General features: G+C 46.6%; 1 protein-coding gene across 2 annotated transcripts in view; it reads right to left on the bottom strand.

Moving 5' to 3' along the window:
- Positions 1 to 16766, bottom strand: part of LOC309553408 (C-type lectin domain family 10 member A-like) — a 78946-nt gene extending 62180 nt beyond the window's left edge. The window contains exons 1-5 of one of the 2 annotated variants that reach the window (XM_082254589.1): positions 16640 to 16766; positions 13185 to 13285; positions 9975 to 10088; positions 2126 to 2221; positions 1991 to 2047 (exon numbers count right to left, since the gene is read on the bottom strand). In XM_082254589.1, the coding sequence (XP_082110715.1) occupies positions 1991 to 2047; positions 2126 to 2221; positions 9975 to 10088; positions 13185 to 13272 (355 nt within the window). In that variant the 5' untranslated portion in view covers positions 13273 to 13285; positions 16640 to 16766. The remainder of the gene's footprint in view (positions 1 to 1990; positions 2048 to 2125; positions 2222 to 9974; positions 10089 to 13184; positions 13286 to 16639) is intronic. The other variant, XM_082254588.1, reaches the window with a different exon arrangement.
- Between the last annotated feature and the right edge of the window lie 5723 nt (positions 16767 to 22489).

Raw genomic sequence — 22489 nt, 5'->3', positions numbered from 1 at the left:
CTCTGTTGTAGAGGTGATGGGGATGAGATCTGTGGCGAGGGGGGTGTGATCAGTAAGAGGCAGAGGTGGTGGAGGTCAGGCCCCCCTTCAGAGGTGAAACTCCAGGGCCAAGTCGCAAGTGCAACTGCTGCGACCCTGGTAGTTCCACCCCCGCTCCAAACGCCACTCCAGATCACTCCCAAAGTTGGGGTCCTTAGACAGCCTCTCTAATAACAGCTCTCAGGTCACCATAGCCAAAGCCTTCCGTTTGGCTGTCATCTGCTGTCCATGGGCACACTTGGGTTACATACCAGTGGAGAGCTCTGTAACTCTCATCCAACCACATCTCCGCCTTGACCAGCCTCCTTAACTCCGCTTTCCATTTCTTGTGCGGTTGTCTCCCCAAAAACACCATTCCCACCTCATACTATGACCAGTACCTTTCCTGGAAAGAGGGTAGGATTTTTCCCTGGTGTCGCTGCTTACGGCTAGCGCTTCCTCCCAGAGTTCCAAGTGGATTGTGTCATGCCATCCTAGCAGGACCTTCTCTAACACAGTCCCCTGTGCTGTATCCGCATCTCTTGCAACCTCCTTCCGAATTCCTCTTCCATGGCGGCTGGTATCTGTACCTTTCCTCTCCTGCTATCTGAACCTTTGATCCCAGTGGAGGTTTGAATGTCCCAGACTGCAGGCGGCATCCCACCGCTTGCCACCAATGTGACAGAACTGACCCACACCGGGATTCTGTCAGTATACCACTTTCTCCAGTCTTGAACATAGATATCAGATGTTATAGCCGCATATCATACAAAACTGGATGACAACTTAGTTTTTATGAGATCTGGAACTCTTTATTGAACAAACTCACACCGAATATATACCCCACCAGGTAAGGTACCTGATTACATTATCATATGCAGATGAAATTGTGTACAGAAATTTAATTAACATATCTAAGGAACAACCAACACAAACAGTATACTACTTTCCCACAAGCAACTAATAGCTGACAATGATTTAATTAACTTGAGCTAATTAATTGGTCACTTAAACCAGCCTAGGTGGAGGGGACACAATACTAGCAGACAGACAAAAAATAGGTGACACAATTAACCATTAAATGCACATCTAAGCAATGCTTTGATTATTCAGGAGTCACAGAATTTATGGCCACGGTCTACAACAGGCTATAGGTCTCACAGAGTAAAGTGGGATTAAATCTTCATATATTTCTTGAGGGGATATTTTTTCGATAAATATTACTGTCCCATTTGAAGTAATCCAAACCAAATTCTCAGTGTCTATTAAGTAGTTGTTCATCATTTTCTCAGTCACCCTGTGCCCCTAATAGACAAATAAAAGGTACATGGGAATCTGTGACAGGGGTTTCTCAAACTCTCTAAGGTAAGCTGTGTTCCATTGCCCCCCCACCCAAAGTGACTTCAGCCACAATGCCAAATATGAGAGTGTGGGGCAAATCAATCCGGTGAGTCTATACCTAATGGGGAAGTGGTGGCATGCTCTCACGTGGTGTGGTGGAAAGATTCAGTAACGCCAAAATACCGGAGTACCGTGGAAATGCACTTGCGATTAACATTTTCCTTTTGAGTTCTACTGTATATGGACTTTGTTTTGAACTTTTTTATTTGAGTTGTTTTCGCTGATATTGCACTGGGTGATATTTCAGTTTTCAGTTTTTGGGATTAGTGGTGGGAATAGTGGTGGGAATAGTGGTGGGAATAGTGGTGGGAATAGTGGTGGGAATAGTGGTGGGAATAGTGGTGGGAATAGTGTTTCATGCTTACATAGATCACAGATCCTGAGATTTGTAACATTGGGTTCAAACCACTGGCTCATCTTTGCTAAACACTTTAAATCCCTTTTATCCTAATTGCTTGTATCCATCTGGATGGATCACATTCTACAGTCTCTCAGTATGAATTATGTTTTATTATGTTTTTTCACCTGTAGGAGCATGTACCCTGCACCCTTCAATTCTGCCCCACCTCACCTCTCATGTCCTTTATGAAGGTTTCAGTGTTGGTCAGTTTCTCCATCATCCTGGAAACTAGAGGAGAAGAACATTCATTAGGTGAGGAGACCGGACCCCCGTCACATAGTGTCACCCCTCAGAGGTCCATCTTACCATTCTGGAACAGTTTCTCCATTTTGGAGTCCACTTCTAGACTCAGATTCCTCAGCTTTACCTCCATGTTCTGCTCTGTCTGATCCACCCCCTGACCTGCCGGAGACAAAGAACCAGAATTTAGGAGGTAGGAGAGGTTCAAGGAAATATAGTATAGAAAGTGGGGAAAATAGGGCTTACAGAGAAAATAGAGTGGATGGTGGGGGGGGGGGGAGATCTTCCAGTAAATGTAGTGTGGACAGTTGGGGGAGATCTTCCAGAGAATGTAGTGTGGACAGTGGGGGGAGATCTTCCAGAGAATGTAGTGTGGACAGTGGGGGGAGATCTTCCAGAGAATGTAGTGTGGACAGTGGGGGGAGATCTTCCAGAGAATGTAGTGTGGACAGTGGGGGGAGATCTTCCAGAGAATGTAGTGTGGACAGTGGGGGGAGATCTTCCAGTAAATGTAGTGTGGACAGTTGGGGGAGATCTTCCAGAGAATGTAGTGTGGACAGTGGGAGGAGATCTTCCAGAGAATGTAGTGTGGACAGTGGGGGGAGATCTTCCAGAGAATGTAGTGTGGACAGTGGGAGGAAATCTTCCAGAGAATGTAGTGTGGACAGTGGGGGGAGATCTTCCAGAGAATGTAGTGTGGACAATGGGAGGAAATCTTCCAGAGAATGTAGTGTGGACAGTGGGGGGGAGATCTTCCAGAGAATGTAGTGTGGACAGTGGGGGAGATCTTCCAGAGAATGTAGTGTGTGGACAATGGGAGGAAATCTTCCAGAGAATGTAGTGTGGACAGTGGGGGGAGATCTTCCAGAGAATGTAGTGTGGACAGTGGGGGGAGATCTTCCAGTAAATGTAGTGTGGACAGTTGGGGGAGATCTTCCAGAGAATGTAGTGTGGACAGTGGGAGGAGATCTTCCAGAGAATGTAGTGTGGACAGTGGGGGGAGATCTTCCAGAGAATGTAGTGTGGACAATGGGAGGAAATCTTCCAGAGAATGTAGTGTGGACAGTGGGGGGAGATCTTCCAGAGAATGTAGTGTGGACAATGGGAGGAAATCTTCCAGAGAATGTAGTGTGGACAGTGGGGGGGGAGATCTTCCAGAGAATGTAGTGTGGACAGTGGGGGAGATCTTCCAGAGAATGTAGTGTGTGGACAATGGGAGGAAATCTTCCAGAGAATGTAGTGTGGACAGTTGGGGGAGATCTTCCAGAGAATGTAGAGTGCACGGGGGGGGGGGGTGAGATCTTCCAGAGAATGTAGTGTGGACAGTGGGGGGAGATCTTCCAGAGAATGTAGTGTGGACAGTGGGGGGAAATCTTCCAGAGAATGTAGTGTGGACAATGGGAGGAGATCTTCCATAGACTGTATTGTGGACAGTGGTGGAGATCTTCCAGAGAATGTAGTGTGGACAGTGGGGGGAGATCTTCCAGAGAATGTAGTGTGGACAGTGGGGGAGATCTTCCAGAGAATGTAGTGTGGACAGTGGGGGAGATCTTCCAGAGAATGTAGTGTGGACAGTGAGGGGGAGATCTTCCAGAGAATGTAGTGTGGACAGTGGGGGAGATCTTCCAGAGAATGTAGTGTGGACAGTGGGGGGAGATCTTCCAGAGAATGTAGTGTGGACAATGGGAGGAAATCTTCCAGAGAATGTAGTGTGGACAGTGAGGGGGAGATCTTCCAGAAAATGTAGTGTGGACAGTGGGGGGAAGATCTTCCAGAGAATGTAGTGTGGACAGTGGGGGGAGATCTTCCAGAGAATGTAGTGTGGACAATGGGAGGAAATCTTCCAGAGAATGTAGTGTGGACAGTGTGGGGGGGGGGGGGGAGATCTTCCAGAGAATGTAGTGTGGACAGTGAGGGGGAGATCTTCCAGAGAATGTAGTGTGGACAGTGAGGGGGAGATCTTCCAGAGAATGTAGTGTGGACAATGGGAGGAAATCTTCCAGAGAATGTAGTGTGGACAGTGTGGGGGGGGGGGGGGAGATCTTCCAGAGAATGTAGTGTGGACAGTGAGGGGGAGATCTTCCAGAGAATGTAGTGTGGACAATGGGAGGAAATCTTCCAGAGAATGTAGTGTGGACAGTGGGGGGAGATCTTCCAGAGAATGTAGTGTGGACAGTGGGTGGAGATCTTCCAGAGAATGTAGTGTGGACAATGGGAGGAAATCTTCCAGAGAATGTAGTGTGGACAGTGTGGGGGAGATCTTCCAGAGAATGTAGTGTGGACAGTGGGGGGAGATCTTCCAGAGAATGTAGTGTGGACAGTGGGAGGAGATCTTCCAGAGAATGTAGTGTGGACAGTGGGGGGAGATCTTCCAGAGAATGTAGTGTGGACAGTGGGGGGAGATCTTCCAGAGAATGTAGTGTGGACAGTGGGGGGAGATCTTCCAGAGAATGTAGTGTGGACAGTGGGAGGAGATCTTCCAGAGAATGTAGTGTGGACAGTGGGGGGAGATCTTCCAGAGAATGTAGTGTGGACAGTGTGGGGGAGATCTTCCAGAGAATGTAGTGTGGACAGTGGGGGGAGATCTTCCAGAGAATGTAGTGTGGACAGTGGGAGGAGATCTTCCAGAGAATGTAGTGTGGACAGTGGGGGGAGATCTTCCAGAGAATGTAGTGTGGACAGTGGGGGGAGATCTTCCAGAGAATGTAGTGTGGACAGTGGGGGGAGATCTTCCAGAGAATGTAGTGTGGACAGTGGGGGGAGATCTTCCAGAGAATGTAGTGTGGATAGTGGGGGGAGATCTTCCAGAGAATGTAGTGTGGACAGTGGGGGGAGATCTTCCAGAGAATGTAGTGTGGACAATGGGAGGAAATCTTCCAGAGAATGTAGTGTGGACAGTGGGGGGAGATCTTCCAGAGAATGTAGTGTGGACAGTAGGGGGAGATCTTCCAGAGAATGTAGTGTGGACAATGGGAGGAAATCTTCCAGAGAATGTAGTGTGGACAGTGGGGGGAGATCTTCCAGAGAATGTAGTGTGGACAGTAGGGGGAGATCTTCCAGAGAATGTAGTGTGGACAGTGGGAGGAGATCTTCCAGAGAATGTAGTGTGGACAGTGGGGGGAGATCTTCCAGAGAATGTAGTGTTGACAGTGTGGGGGAGATCTTCCAGAGAATGTAGTGTGGACAGTGGGGGGAGATCTTCCAGAGAATGTAGTGTTGACAGTGTGGGGGAGATCTTCCAGAGAATGTAGTGTGGACAGTGGGGGAGATCTTCCAGAGAATGTAGTGTGGACAGTGGGGGGAGATCTTCCAGAGAATGTAGTGTGGACAGTGGGGGAGATCTTCCAGAGAATGTAGTGTGGACAGTGGGAGGAGATCTTCCAGAGAATGTAGTGTGGACAGTGGGGGGAGATCTTCCAGAGAATGTAGTGTGGACAGTGGGGGGAGATCTTCCAGAGAATGTAGTGTGGACAGTGGGGGGAGATCTTCCAGAGAATGTAGTGTGGACAGTAGGGGGAGATCTTCCAGAGAATGTATTGTGGACAGTGAGGGGGAGATCTTCCAGAGAATGTAGTGTGGACAGTGGGGGGAGATCTTCCAGAGAATGTAGTGTGGACAGTGGGGGGAGATCTTCCAGAGAATGTAGTGTGGACAGTGGGGGGAGATCTTCCAGAGAATGTAGTGTGGACAGTGGGGGGAGATCTTCCAGAGAATGTAGTGTGGACAATGGGAGGAAATCTTCCAGAGAATGCAGTGTGGACAGTGGGGGAGATCTTCCAGAGAATGTAGTGTTGACAGTGGGGGGAGATCTTACACAGAATGCAGTGTGGACAGTGGGGGAGATCTTCCAGAGAATGTAGTGTGGAAAGTGGGGGAGATCTTCCAGAGAATGTAGTGTGGACAGTGGGGGGGAGATCTTCCAGAGAATGTAGTGTGGACAATGGGAGGAAATCTTCCAGAGAATGTAGTGTGGACAGTGGGGGGAGATCTTCCAGAGAATGTAGTGTGGACAGTAGGGGGAGATCTTCCAGAGAATGTAGTGTGGAAAGTGGGGGAAATCTTCCAGAGAATGTAGTGTGGACAGTGGGGGAGATCTTCCAGAGAATGTAGTGTGGAAAGTGGGGGAAATCTTCCAGAGAATGTAGTGTGGACAGTGAGGGGGAGATCTTCCAGAAAATGTAGTGTGGACAGTGGGGGGAGATCTTCCAGAGAATGTAGTGTGGACAGTGGGGGGAGATCTTCCAGAGAATGTAGTGTGGACAATGGGAGGAAATCTTCCAGAGAATGTAGTGTGGACAGTGGGGGGAGATCTTCCAGAGAATGTAGTGTGGACAGTAGGGGGAGATCTTCCAGAGAATGTAGTGTGGACAATGGGAGGAAATCTTCCAGAGAATGTAGTGTGGACAGTGGGGGGAGATCTTCCAGAGAATGTAGTGTGGACAGTAGGGGGAGATCTTCCAGAGAATGTAGTGTGGACAGTGGGAGGAGATCTTCCAGAGAATGTAGTGTGGACAGTGGGGGGAGATCTTCCAGAGAATGTAGTGTTGACAGTGGGGGAGATCTTCCAGAGAATGTAGTGTGGACAGTGGGGGAGATCTTCCAGAGAATGTTGTGTGGACAGTGGGGGAGATCTTCCAGAGAATGTAGTGTGGACAGTGGGGGGAGATCTTCCAGAGAATGTAGTGTTGACAGTGGGGGAGATCTTCCAGAGAATGTAGTGTGGACAGTGGGGGAGATCTTCCAGAGAATGTAGTGTGGACAGTGGGGGAGATCTTCCAGAGAATGTAGTGTGGACAGTGGGGGGAGATCTTCCAGAGAATGTAGTGTGGACAGTGGGGGAGATCTTCCAGAGAATGCAGTGTGGACAGTGGGGGAGATCTTCCAGAGAATGTAGTGTGGACAGTGGGGGGAGATCTTCCAGAGAATGTAGTGTGGACAGTGGGGGAGATCTTCCAGAGAATGTAGTGTGGACAGTGGGGGGAGATCTTCCAGAGAATGTAAAGTGCACGGGGGGGGGGGGTGAGATCTTCCAGAGAATGTAGTGTGGACAGTGGGGGAGATCTTCCAGAGAATGTAGTGTGGACAGTGGGGGAGATCTTCCAGAGAATGTAGTGTGGACAGTGGGGGGAGATCTTCCAGAGAATGTAGTGTGGACAGTGGGGGAGATCTTCCAGAGAATGTAGTGTGGACAGTGGGGGAGATCTTCCAGAGAATGTAGTGTGGACAGTGGGGGAAGATCTTCCAGAGAATGTAGTGTGGACAGTGGGGGAGATCTTCCAGAGAATGTAGTGTGGACAGTGGGGGAAGATCTTCCAGAGAATGTAGTGTGGACAGTGGGGGGAGATCTTCCAGAGAATGTAGTGTGGACAGTGGGGGGAAGATCTTCCAGAGAATGTAGTGTGGACAGTGGGGGAAGATCTTCCAGAGAATGTAGTGTGGACAGTGGGGGGAGATCTTCCAGAGAATGTAGTGTGGACAGTGGGGGGAAGATCTTCCAGAGAATGTAGTGTGGACAGTGGGGGAAGATCTTCCAGAGAATGTAGTGTGGACAGTGGGGGGAGATCTTCCAGAGAATGTAGTGTGGACAGTGGGGGAAGATCTTCCAGAGAATGTAGTGTGGACAGTGGGGGGAGATCTTCCAGAGAATGTAGTGTGGACAATGGGAGGAAATCTTCCAGAGAATGCAGTGTGGACAGTGGGGGAGATCTTCCAGAGAATGTAGTGTGGAAAGTGGGGGAGATCTTCCAGAGAATGTAGTGTGGACAGTGGGGGGAGATCTTCCAGAGAATGTAGTGTGGACAGTGGGGGGAGATCTTCCAGAGAATGTAGTGTGGACAGTGGGGGGGGGATCTTCCAGAGAATGTAGTGTGGACAGTGGGGGAGATCTTCCAGAGAATGTAGTGTGGACAGTGGGGGAGATCTTCCAGAGAATGTAGTGTGGAAAGTGGGGGAAATCTTCCAGAGAATGTAGTGTGGACAGTGAGGGGGAGATCTTCCAGAAAATGTAGTGTGGACAGTGGGGGGAGATCTTCCAGAGAATGTAGTGTGGACAGTGGGGGGAGATCTTCCAGAGAATGTAGTGTGGACAATGGGAGGAAATCTTCCAGAGAATGTAGTGTGGACAGTGGGGGGAGATCTTCCAGAGAATGTAGTGTGGACAGTAGGGGGAGATCTTCCAGAGAATGTAGTGTGGACAATGGGAGGAAATCTTCCAGAGAATGTAGTGTGGACAGTGGGGGGAGATCTTCCAGAGAATGTAGTGTGGACAGTAGGGGGAGATCTTCCAGAGAATGTAGTGTGGACAGTGGGAGGAGATCTTCCAGAGAATGTAGTGTGGACAGTGGGGGGAGATCTTCCAGAGAATGTAGTGTTGACAGTGGGGGAGATCTTCCAGAGAATGTAGTGTGGACAGTGGGGGAGATCTTCCAGAGAATGTAGTGTGGACAGTGGGGGAGATCTTCCAGAGAATGTAGTGTGGACAGTGGGGGGAGATCTTCCAGAGAATGTAGTGTGGACAGTGGGGGAGATCTTCCAGAGAATGCAGTGTGGACAGTGGGGGAGATCTTCCAGAGAATGTAGTGTGGACAGTGGGGGGAGATCTTCCAGAGAATGTAGTGTGGACAGTGGGGGAGATCTTCCAGAGAATGTAGTGTGGACAGTGGGGGGAGATCTTCCAGAGAATGTAAAGTGCACGGGGGGGGGGGTGAGATCTTCCAGAGAATGTAGTGTGGACAGTGGGGGAGATCTTCCAGAGAATGTAGTGTGGACAGTGGGGGAGATCTTCCAGAGAATGTAGTGTGGACAGTGGGGGGAGATCTTCCAGAGAATGTAGTGTGGACAGTGGGGGAGATCTTCCAGAGAATGTAGTGTGGACAGTGGGGGAGATCTTCCAGAGAATGTAGTGTGGACAGTGGGGGAAGATCTTCCAGAGAATGTAGTGTGGACAGTGGGGGAGATCTTCCAGAGAATGTAGTGTGGACAGTGGGGGAAGATCTTCCAGAGAATGTAGTGTGGACAGTGGGGGAGATCTTCCAGAGAATGTAGTGTGGACAGTGGGGGAGATCTTCCAGAGAATGTAGTGTGGACAGTGGGGGGAGATCTTCCAGAGAATGTAGTGTGGACAGTGGGGGGAAGATCTTCCAGAGAATGTAGTGTGGACAGTGGGGGAAGATCTTCCAGAGAATGTAGTGTGGACAGTGGGGGGAGATCTTCCAGAGAATGTAGTGTGGATAGTGGGGGGAAGATCTTCCAGAGAATGTAGTGTGGACAGTGGGGGAAGATCTTCCAGAGAATGTAGTGTGGACAGTGGGGGGAGATCTTCCAGAGAATGTAGTGTGGACAGTGGGGGAAGATCTTCCAGAGAATGTAGTGTGGACAGTGGGGGGAGATCTTCCAGAGAATGTAGTGTGGACAGTGGGGGGAGATCTTCCAGAGAATGTAGTGTGGACAGTGGGGGGAGATCTTCCAGAGAATGTAGTGTGGACAGTGGGGGAGATCTTCCAGAGAATGTAGTGTGGACAGTGGGGGGAGATCTTCCAGAGAATGTAGTGTGGACAGTGGGGGAAGATCTTCCAGAGAATGTAGTGTGGACAGTGGGGGGAGATCTTCCAGAGAATGTAGTGTGGACAGTGGGGGAGATCTTCCAGAGAATGTAGTGTGGACAGTGGGGGAAGATCTTCCAGAGAATGTAGTGTGGACAGTGGGGGGAGATCTTCCAGAGAATGTAGTGTGGACAGTGGGGGAAAGGCTTCCAGAGAATTTAGTAAGGTTGGAAGGGGGAGAGCTTCTAGAGAATGTAGTGTGAATGGTGGTTGGGGGGGGGGTCAGGTAATGTAGTGTGAATGCTGGGGTGAGTTTTTTATGATGAATGGATGGAATGTGAGGTGCGTGTGGTGGGAGAGCGAGGTGAACTCACGTGTGATGGTGATGATGAGGATGATGGTGATGAAGAGGAGCCCAGTGCACAGTGCTGACATAAAGCAGATCAGGCCGGAGGAGGGTTGGGGGATCCACCTGTTCATGGTGACTCCTGAAAGAGATAATTGCATTGGGCTCCTTTGTGAATGTTGGTATTTCTCTATGTTGGGTGTAATTCTTAGAATATGATTGTATAAGGATCTATAGGTCATCACAATAATTGAGTTTTCCTCTAGGTGTCTTTAGTTTGGTGGAATGCATACTACAAATATAATATATACTAGAAAAATTGTGATATGGGCACCAATAGAAGTATTCTTCCAAAACTGCACTTTATTGACCACAAAAGGAATTTTTCCTGAATAAAATTGAAATCACAGAACTCCCACCCCTGACAATCAAGACAACTCTGTCCAATTCCAGACACAGACCTCACAACTCTGTCCAATTCCAGACACAGACCTCCCAACTCTGTCCAATTCCAGACACAGACCTCACAACTCTGTCCAATTCCAGACACAGACCTCACAACTCTGTCCAATTCCAGACACAGACCTCCCAACTCTGTCCAATTCCAGACACAGGCCTCACAACTCTGTCCAATTCCAGACACAGACCTCACAACTCTGTCCAATTCCAGACACAGACCTCACAACTCTGTCCAATTCCAGACACAGACCTCACAACTCTGTCCAATTCCAGACACAGACCTCACAACTCTGTCCAATTCCAGACACAGACCTCACAACTCTGTCCAATTCCAGACACAGACCTCACAACTCTGTCCAATTCCAGACACAGACCTCACTACTCTGTCCAATTCCAGACACCGACCTCACAACTCTGTCCAATTCCAGGCACAGACCTCACAACTCTGTCCAATTCCAGACACAGACCTCACAACTCTGTCCAATTCCAGACACAGACCTCACAACTCTGTCCAATTCCAGACACAGACCTCACAACTCTGTCCAATTCCAGACACAGACCTCACAACTCTGTCCAATTCCAGACACAGACCTCACAACTCTGTCCAATTCCAGACACAGACCTCACTACTCTGTCCAATTCCAGACACCGACCTCACAACTCTGTCCAATTCCAGGCACAGACCTCACAACTCTGTCCAATTCCAGACACAGACCTCACAACTCTGTCCAATTCCAGACACAGACCTCACAACTCTGTCCAATTCCAGGCACAGACCTCACAACTCTGTCCAATTCCAGACACAGACCTCACAACTCTGTCCAATTCCAGACACAGACCTCACAACTCTGTCCAATTCCAGACACAGACCTCACTACTCTGTCCAATTCCAGACACAGACCTCACAGCTCTGTCCATTTCCAGACACCGACCTCACAACTCTGTCCAATTCCAGACACAGGCCTCACAACTCTGTCCAATTCCAGACACAGACCTCACAACTCTGTCCAATTCCAGACACAGACCTCACAACTCTGTCCAATTCCAGACACAGACCTCACTACTCTGTCCAATTCCAGACACAGACCTCACTACTCTGTCCAATTCCAGACACAGACCTCACAGCTCTGTCCATTTCCAGACACAGACCTCACTACTCTGTCCAATTCCAGACACAGACCTCACTACTCTGTCCAATTCCAGACACAGACCTCACAGCTCTGTCCATTTCCAGACACCGACCTCACAACTCTGTCCAATTCCAGACACAGGCCTCACAACTCTGTCCAATTCCAGACACAGGCCTCACAACTCTGTCCAATTCCAGACACAGACCTCACAACTCTGTCTGTTCTAAATGCTGCTAATGGGTCTAGTCAGTTGACAACTGTCCAAATAACGTATGCGTATAGTACACCATGCCAACATTAGGCATAGAAGCAGAGGTCCTTACACACTGAAGTTCAGAAACTTTCTGCAATCTTTTCTCATTTTAGATCAGAAGTAATATCTATAATAAGATACAAAGTATTATGAGAGTTATTCCTTCCTATAGTAAGCACTATCAGCTGCACATGGATGCAAAGGGATATGTCCTGGCCCCTATAGAACACCCTTAGGACCAAATGGTTGCATGGATCATGTTGTGTTTGGACTCCCCGATATTGGGTTGATGTGCAGTAGGGATCAGACGAATGTACCTAGCTTCAGTTTGAGGCAAGTTCAGTAAAAATGACTATTTTGCAGGTGTTGAATCCGAACCCCATTGAAGTCAATAAGAGCAGACTGGTAATAAAAACGGTAATGGCCATTTTCTAAGATAATAGGCAAGGGATTGTCAAACAAATGACGGGGGGGGGGGGGGAGAGAACTTCCCTCCGTGTAGCACCCTCCAAGTTAGGTTGCTAGTTAGGTGGGGTAAATTGTATTTCTTGTAGCTCTCCTGTAATCAGTTGAGCAGTTTGCGATTACTCTGAGCTGTTCTGGGCTCTGCAGGGTTGATTGCTCCCCCCCCCCTGTTTTTCTAGAGGTATCCAGAATATATTGGGTTGGGAGAGTCAAATAAACAGCCTGAATTATTATGAGGTTCCAGTCAATTCCTGGAGGAGGGTGCCCAGAAGGTGGCTGGGAGAGTGCATAAATCACGTGGAGCCTAAGGCAGCAGTGTTCTTTTGTCGAGGAGGAGAAGTTCCCAGCCTGAAGGACATTACAGCTGAAGATTCTACATGTGTTCATCGAGGTCCCAGCTGTGGCAGACCTGGGGGGGGGGGGCTATTCTGCTACAATTCTCTGAAGCTAAGAGGGGAGCTTCACTGGGGATCCAGTCTGGAGCATTCACTGAGGAATTGTCTGTCTAAGACTGGAGGATGGCATCCAGGTACCTGGGGGGCACTGCGAGTACAGACCTGAGCAGGATCTGGGTGGCTGTTGCTGCTGTTAACCCCTGGGGCACTAATAGTAATAATAAGGCATGCCTGACCTGGAACATCTGTTATAGTGTCCCAGAGTGATGTCCATTCACTGCTCAAGGGACTGTTCTAGAAAGTAGCTGTAGAGAGAAGACAGAATTACTGTCTTGTGTTCTAGAGTATTCCACAGCTCCCCTGAGCCCCATCCAACTTAATTAGCAATAAAGTTTGAAAAAGGGAATCTCTAGATTGTTTACAGAAGAGTGAATGTTGCTGTGTGCCTGGCTGCCACTACATTAGTAGGAAAAAACCAGGACACAAATAAACGGCCCTTTCAGGTGTGAGCGCTACCTCTGTATGGTGGTTCCTACCTTGGAAATTTGAATAGCTTCCCATGGGGCAGTTGCTGGTTGTTGGGTCTTCTTGAATAAGCTGTACGTCCTTATAGCGCACTGACATGTCCTGTAGAAGACTCTGTTAAAGACAGACAGATCCATAAATTACCAGGCAGACCCCCATCCTTTCCCCATTCATCAATGCCCAACACAGGATACAACTTGGATGGACTGCACAGATCTATATTAGAGCCATATATATATTAGATCTATATTAGAGCCATATATATATTAGATCTATATTAGAGCCATATATATATTAGATCTATATTAGAGCCATATATATATTTGATCTATATTAGAGCCATATATATATATTAGATCTATATTAGAGCCATATATATATTAGATCTATATTAGAGCCATATATATATTTGATCTATATTAGAGCCATATATATATATTAGATCTATATTAGAGCCATATATATATTAGATCTATATTAGAACCATATATATATATTAGATCTATATTAGAGCCATATATATATTAGATCTATATTAGAGCCATATATATATTAGATCTATATTAGAGCCATATATATATTAGATCTATATTAGAACCATATATATATTAGATCTATATTAGAGCCATATATATATTAGATCTATATTAGAACCAGTACTGAACTCCTCTCATGAAGGAACAACTTGACAGCAGTTGCTGAGGAGTCAATCCAAGTTCAATCCTCTGCTTTGCTCTGAGGAAGAGGGGGGGGGGTGTTGCCCCTGAAAGGAGTTGGACGTTTTTATATGACTTTTTATTTCTACCAACAATTATATTTATTTTGGGCTCTTTCATCTGACTTTGGTCTGGCGTTCCTTTCTAGGATCTGTGGTTGGAACTATTGTTGGGTGCCCATCAAGGTGAGTCTTGCATGTGGGAGCCGCCTCGCCTGGGCTTATATGAAGTTTTCCTTCATCTGACTACATATGGAAGTCTAAAAGTTCCCAGCACCTCTGAGTATGTTGTTCTGGAGCCATCCCATCTCGTCTCTCCCTCTTCCACCTTGTCTCTCTCTCCCCCTCTTCTCTGCTACTTCATCCCCCTTCCTCCCACCATCTCTCCCCCCTCACTTTTAATTGTCCTTCCTACTCTTTTCTTCTCATCCTCTTTTGCCCTTTTTCTACATTTTCCCTCCCTTTCCTTTTACCCCTTTTCTTCTTTTTCTCCACATCCCATTCTCCTTCCTCCCCCCCCCCCGCTTCTCTTCTGCCCCTCTCTTTATCCTTTTCCCCCTTCCCCATCATTCTTTCCCCTTTCATATCCCTCTCTCTTTCCCTCCTTTTCCCCCTTCCCCATCATTCTTTCCCCTTTCATATCCCTCTCTCTTTCCCTCCTTCTCCCCCTTCGCTTCACCTCCCTTTTCATCCTCCCCCTCTCCTCTCACTCTTTGCCTCCTCCATCTACTCTCTCTGTCCTCCTCCTCTTCTCACCCCCCTCTCCCTTTCTTCTTTCTTCCCTTTTCCCCACTCCTCAGACCCACTTTCTATCTTAATTCTCTCTCTCCCCCTTATTCTCCTCCCTCTCATACTCTTTTTCTATCTCTCCCCCCTCTCCTTCTACCCCCTCCTCTCTCTCCTCTTCTCCATTCTTCTCTCCCACCCCCCTCCCTGTTCTCTCTCCCCAGCTTCTCCTCTTCCCTTTCTCACCCCCTTCTATCTCCCCCCTCTCCCTTCTATCCTGTCCCCATCTCTCCCCCTTTTCTCATTTCTCTCTCTCCCTCCAGTCCTCCTCCTCCGTTACGGTATACTTCCTTCCCTCTTTCCACCCTCCCTCTATTTCTCTCCCTCCTTCCTTTTCTCTCCCACTTCTTGCACCCCCCCACCCTTTTTCCTCCTCATCCCATTTTCTCTTTCTCCAACCCTCTACCCCCCCCCCCCCCCGCTTCCTTCTCTTTCCCCTTCCCCTCCGCTCCTTCCCCCCTCCTTCTCACCCCCATTTCTCTCTATCCATCTATATTCCTCCCCCTTCTCCCTTCTCCTATCTCTAGCCCTCCCCCCTTTCTTACCCTCGCTCTCTCCTCACACTCTCTTCCCTCACTCTCTTGCCAAGTCTTTCTCCCCTTTTACCCCTTCTTTCCCTTCCTTCTCCCCCACCATCCCTCAATCTCAATCTCTTCCCCTTTCTCTTCCCTTTTTTTACCACTCTCCAACTTCCCTTTCTTCTCCTTTCCCTTCTCCCCCCCCCCTTCTGTCTCATTCTCTCCCACTTCTTGCATCCCCCCCTTCTTCCCTTTCTTCACCTCTCTCTACCCCCCCCACCTTTCCTTCCCCATTTCTCCCCCTCCCTCTTCCCCTTTATTCTCACCCTATGTTATTCCCTCTGCTTCTCTTCCCCCCTTCCCCATTCTACCCCATTCATTCTCCTCTTCCTTTTTAACCCCCTCTTTTTCTTCCCTCTCCCCAATTTCTTCACCCTGCTCCCCCTTGACCCATCTTTCTCTTCTCTACCTTTTTGATCCCCCTATCGCTCTTTCTCCTCCTCCTTCCCCATTATCCTCCCCCTTCTACCCCTGTCTCTCCTCTTTCATTTAACTCCCTCTCTCTTTCTCCCTTTCCTCCCCTCTATGCATTCCTCTACCCTTCTCTCTCTCTTTCTTTCTCTCCACCTTCTTCTCTTCATTATCTCTTTCCTGCTCTTCTCCCCCACTCTCCGTCCCCCTCCTTCTCACCCCCCGCTTTTCTCTCTATCCATCTCTCTTCCTCCCCCTTTTTCTTCCCTTCTTTCTTCCTCCCCCCTCTTCTTCTTTCCTTCTCCCCGTATCTTTGCCCTTTCTTCTCTTCCCTATTCTCTTCTCAAAATACCTTTTCTTCTCCCCCCTATCTCTGCCCCCCCTTACTTTCTCCCCCACCCTCTTCCTTTTCTCTCTTCTGTCCTTCTTCTCTCCCTATCTCTGCCCCCCTTACTTTCTCCCCCACCCTCTTCCTTTCCTCTCCTCTCCCCTTCTTCTCCCCTTCTTCTCCCCCTATCTCTGCCCCCCTTACTTTCTCCCCCACCCTCTTCCTTTCCTCTCCTCTCCCCTTCTTCTCCCCTTCTTCTCCCCCTATCTCTGCCCCCCTTACTTTCTCCCCCACCCTCTTCCTTTTCTCTCTTCTCCCCTTCTTCTCCCCCTATCTCTGCCCCCCTTACTTTCTCCCCCACCCTCTTCCTTTTCTCTCTTCTCCCCTTCTTCTCTCCCTATCTCTGCCCCCCTTACTTTCTCCCCCACCCTCTTCCTTTCCTCTCCTCTCCCCTTCTTCTCCCCTTCTTCTCCCCCTATCTCTGCCCCCTTACTTTCTCCCCCACCCTCTTCCTTTCCTCTCCTCTCCCCTTCCTCTCCCCCTATTTCCGTCCCCTCCTTCTTTCACCCTCTCTCTCCCTCATTACTCTTTCTCTACTCTCCCTTCCCCCCCTCTCTGCCCCCCATCACCCCCCCCTATCTCACCCACCTTGTAGTCTCGGTGTTGTCCTCTCAGTGTCTGGCAGTGGTTTGGAGTTCTCTCTGGTTGGGATGATATAGAAATTGTTTCTTTGTGATTCTCTTATCTATATCAAGTTCTTCTTCCATCCTCTGACCCCTCACCCGCTGACCTCACTTTATTTCGGCAAGAAAACCATTTCCTCACCCTGGAGGAAATCTGACAAGTTCTAGAATCAGTCTTCAAAATTTCAACCACTACAAAAATAGTAATAATAATAATAGTAATAATAATAATAATAATAGTAATAATAATAATAATAATAATAATAATAATAATAATAATAATAGTAATAATAATAATAATAATAATAATAATAATAATAGTAATAATAGTAATAATAATAATAATAATAATAATAATAGTAATAATAATAATAATAATAGTAATAATAATAATAATAATAATAATAATAATAATAATAATAATAATAGTGTGGGGGAACTGGGGATTCTTCCTCCACCAGACTGAATATTGGCCAATCCCTGACATATCCGGGTACATTCGCTGCCTTTGGTGTCAGTCTCTCTATATAAAATGGGAATCAGCAGCAGATTGGAGGAAGTGGTTGGTGGCATGGCAGTGGGTGGAAGCAGCAAGTCCTCCAGAATATGCATGAGCTCCTGGTTCAGACCAAACACGGGTTCAAAGTTTTACTTATCCAGACATTTTTTGAATGCCAGACTTTTAGCTCATTTGGCAGAATCCAAACATCATATATAGTAGCTTTTTTCCCTCTCTTTACTATATATCACAGCTTCCTTCTGCCAATGGGTGTTAAGGAAGCGGTGGGTGCCAGTACCCACTGAAACCTTAGCAACCAATGATGTCAGCCAGTCACATTAACCACTTTAGCCCCGGAGGATTTTCCTGCTCAAAGACCAGGGCCTATTTTGCGATTCGGCACTGCGTGACTTTAACAGACAATTGCGCAGTCGTGCGGCGCTGTACCCAAATTAAATTGACAAAACAGATCTTTCTTTTGGTGGTATTTGATCACCTGTGCGATTTTTACTTTTTGCGCTATAAACAAAAAAAGAGCGACAATTTTGAAAAAATAACAATATTTTTCAAATTTTTTTTTATATGAAATTCCCCCAAAAAAATGTAAAAATCTAAATTTTTTAACATTTTAGGCCAATTTGTTTTCTGCTACCTATGTTTGGTAAAAAAAAATTGCAAAAAGCGTATTTTGATTGGTTTGCGCAAAAGTTATCGCGTTTACTAACTAAGGGAAAGATTTTTGTCATTTTCATTGTTTTTTTTTTTTTTTTACTAGTAATGGCGGCGATCTGCGATTTTTTTTTTTTGCAGGACTGCAACATTGCGGCGGACAGATCGGACCCTTGACTGACATTTTTGACACTTTTGGGGGTACCAGTGACATTACTACAGTAATCAGTGCTAAAAAATATGCACTGTCACTGTAATAATGACACTGGCAGGGAAGGGGTTAACTTTATTAGTGATCAATGGGTTAAATGTATCCCTAGGGGGGTGATTCTAACTGTGGGGGGGCGTGGCTTGTTATTTAACCACAGAGACATACGATCCTACATAGCAGGATCGTATGATCTCTGCAGTTACACCAGGGAGAATGACAGGCGGCTTTGTTTACATCAGCCGCCTGCCTTTCTCCCTCTCCAGCGGGAGATCGCGAGTGACCGGCGGACATCAGAGTCGCCGGTCACTCGCGCGGGGATGTTAGTGAACTAGTGGGGGCGGGAGCGCACCTCCAGGGGGCGCGCGCTTGCTCCCAAGAGGCTCGTAGGCGAGCGACGTAGTCCTACATTGTTTTGCCTGTACGGGGCTGACTGCCGGAAGTAAATAGTCGTGCGGCGGTCGGCAAGCGGTTAATTTATTGCCCAGGAAACCTCAGCAGGTTTCATTACATGGCCAGGGATTTAGGAGAAAAAACATTGTCCCCCCATAATTTATACCAGGCACTTCAGGTTTTGTATACATTTTAAGGGGTTATTAAGGAAGCAGCAGGTGCCTGCACCCACTGGATCCTTAGCAATTGGTGATGTCACCCAGCTCCAATCATTAATTGGCCAGGAATCCCCGGCAGCTTTCTTTCACCCATAATTCATACCAGGCCCTTCAGGTTTATAAAAATGTTAAGGGGTTGTTAGGGAAGTGGTGGGTGCCTGCACCCACTGCATCCCTTATCAACCAGTGATGTCCCCCAGCCCCATTCATTTATTGGCCAGGAATCCCCAGTGACTTTCTTTACATGGCCAAGGACTAAAAAAAAAAAAAACATTGTGGGGTCACTCATAATTCATACCAGGCACTTCAGGGTTTGTATACATTTTAAGGGGGCTCCCATGCAAAAAAAAAAAAAAAAAGAAAAACAGCATGGGGTTCCCCAGAAAAATCAACAAAATAAGCACGGGGATCCCAAAAAATATCAGACCAGACCAGACAACGGTAGAAGGAATGTACAACCCACCCCCTCCTAAAACCATACCAGGTCACCGTCTCTCAACATGGGGGGGGGGAAACCCCAGAGCTTGAGAGCATGTGGGGTCAATATGGTTCACGATGTCCTGTTCAACCCAAGGGCTTGATATGAATTTTTTGGAGGGAACCCACCAAACAGAAATTTTTTTCCCCACTCCCCTCCCACCTCAGCCCATCCACATACCATTGGAAAGGCAATCCATTGCCAATTAGCCTACAAATTGGCCAACACGGTTAACATTTGGCTCAATGGTGTTTGGATTTGCTCGTCCTTACTCTAGGGAGTAGGGAGCCATCGGGGCCCTCGCAGCCAACAAAATACCAGCCAATCGATCATTTATGGCTTTTTGGAGTTTTTTTTATCTATTTGTTTTTTTCTTAACCACTTGAACCCTGCTCACATTGCTGCTACTGCGGCAATGTGGCACGATCCCGTCCAGTGACGTAGACCTACGTCGCTGGACTCCGCCCCTTGTGGGCAGCGCTCGCGTGCTGCTGGAGGCTCGCTCCCGCTGTATTCATTCACAGTGGGAGTCGTGCCGCTGCTTTGCCCCGATCGTCGGGGAATCGAGTGAGGAGATCCGCCCGCCTATGGACGGATCTCCATAGTGACAGGGACTGACAGATCGGAGTGTTCAGCATAGCTGGACATCCGATCTGTCCTTCTGTCACTCAGTCACCTCCCCCCCCCACACGTCAGTAAGCACCAGGCATACATTAACCCCTCCCTCTCCAATAAAGTTAACCCCTTCCCTGCCAGTGTCATTTTTACAGTAACAGTGCATATATATAGCACTGATTACTGCAGTAATGTCACTGGTACCCCCAAAAGTGTCAAAAATGTCAGTCAAGGGTCCGATCTGTCCGCCGCAATGTCGCAGTCCCGCAAAAAAAATCGCAGATCGCCGCCGTTAGGCGTTAAAAAAAAAACACCAAAAATTACAAAAATCTTTCCCTTAGTTAGTAAACGCAATAACTTTTGCGCAAACCAATCAAAATACGCTTATTGCGATTTTTTTTACCAAACATAGGTAGCAGAAAACAAATTGGCAGAAAATTTAAAAAAAATTTGATTTTTACATTTTTTTGGGGGGGAATTTCATATAAAAAAATGTGAAAAATATTGTTATTTTTTCAAAATAAACGCTCTTTTTTTGTTTATAGCTCAAAAAGTAAAAATCGCACAGGTGATCAAATACCACCAAAAGAAAGCTCTGTTTGTGGGAAAAAAAGGACGTCAATTTAGTTTGGGTACGGCGTCGCACGACCACGCAATTGTCAGTTAAAGTCGCACAGCGCCGAATCGCAAAAAGTGGCCTGGACGGAAGACAGCAAAATCCTCCGGTGGTAAAGTGGTTAATTAATAAATCTTGTATCCTCTTTAGATATTTTTTTAATTATTTGAACTTTAATTCATTTTTGGTTTATAATACAAAATAAGCCACAAGAGACAAAATATAAATAAACTCCACCTTACATACTACACTTACATTATGTATTTTTTAGAATCATCATATTAAGAAAAAAAGATCTGATACAGTTTATTCCACAATTTTTGGGTGACTTTTATTTTTTAGAGGAATTTTTGTTTTATTTCAGAGGATGTTTATGCAAATCCCAAAAAAAAAAAAAAACAACTGACAGCTGTGCCTCCATGTTACTGGGGTCCTGAGGCCTGAATGTGGAGTTTGGTGGCAGATGCCTCGTTCCTGGGGGGTGCCGCCCCTTCCAGCTCACTTGTCTGCCTGGACACCAGTCACAGTTATTGCCAACCTGCAATAATCCCATGAAAAAAATAATCCTCAAGCATAAATATCTGTGAGGGGGCGACACATCACACATTTTATTTTCATCAACAGAGATCACATTGTTGGAGGCAAGCTTATATCACATGGCTGATAAATTGATGTCTTTTTTCCTTGTGTTTTTCTGCTTCTCTTTCTTTTTTTTTTTTTTGTATTTTGCCATTTAAGCAAAATTAATTTTTAGACAATAGCAAAAAAAAAAAAAAAAAAAACTGTGCAAATTTAGTCCAAAATTATTTTTGTTTCTTTAATTGGTGCATTTTTTAAAATATAAAAAAATATATATATATATTTTTCATTTTCTCTAAAGCTAAAGGTAAATTTGGACTCTTTGTATGATTTTGTTTTTGCTTTTTTTATTAAAAGATAAATAAAAATGAATACGCCCTCCTTCAATCACACGTCACAACTACCTCCAGAATGGAGCCGCCAGTTCCCACCCTGCCCTCCAGTGGCCAACAGATGTCATCTCAGACTGATTGTAGAGGCGCCTAGCACTCATTGTGCTATGAATATTGACTTAGTCCTTATAGTCAAAAAGTTAGAATTATTTTCTGCCAATGAAATTTGAAAATTACAGTCACGTGGCTAAAATAAAGATCTTTATCAGCAGTGCCAGTCTATAAGAGGCGCAGGGGCCCCCCTATTTTCCATGCAGGGCGCCGGACTCATAGGTTTCTATAAGTTTTTTTGTTGGAAACACATGATTAGAGCCTGAACTCTAATTGGCTTCAAAAAGATTGGGCTCACCCACTTGTGACATTAGCAAATCAATATTCGCTATTGTCCTCCAGCTTCTCCTCCGGGCCAATCAGGACAGGAGGCAGACCTTAAAACAGGGTGGAGATTAGCCGGGCAGAGATTACCCGGGAGTAGAAGCCATGACCATGGATGGGGTGAGTGCGGACCTGGCAGGGAGTTTGTTTACTGCCCCCCAAAAAAAAAAAAAAAAATTGAACACCAACACTGATCTTTATTCTTCTTTAGAAACTTTGTGATTAGTGATGATTAGCTCAAAGTCTGTAGAAGGGATGTCTAACAAATCTAGGACCATGCGAGGTGAGAAGGATGTCTAAAATTCTAAATTCATGGAAGGTGAGAAGGAGCTCTTATAATCTAGGACCATGGAAGGGGAGAAGAATGTCTAATAATCTAGGACCATGGAAGGTGAGAAGAATGTCTAATAATCTAGGACAATGGAAGGTGAGAAGAATGTCTAATAATCTAGGACCATGGAAGGTGAGAAGGATGTCTAATAATCTAGGACCATGGAAGGTGAGAAGGATGTCTAATAATCTAGGACCATGCAAGGTGAGAAGGGTGTCTAATATGCTAAAACCATGGAAAGTGAGAATGAGGTCTAATAATCCAGGACCATGGATGGTGAGAAGGAGGTCTAATAATCTAGGACCATGGAAGGTGAGAAGGACATATAATAATCTAGGACCATGGAAGGTGAGAAGGACGTATAATAATCTAGGACCAGTGAAAGTGAGAAGAATGTCTAATAATCTAGAATCATGGAAGGTGAGAAGGAGGTCTAATAATC

The sequence above is a fragment of the Pelophylax lessonae genome (genome assembly GCF_965119305.1).
Source record: "Pelophylax lessonae genome assembly, chromosome: 4".
In the NCBI taxonomy this organism is placed as follows: Eukaryota; Metazoa; Chordata; class Amphibia; order Anura; family Ranidae; genus Pelophylax; species Pelophylax lessonae.
The sequence above is the reverse complement of the archived record's forward strand: the minus strand, read 5'-3'. Positions and strand labels throughout refer to the sequence as shown.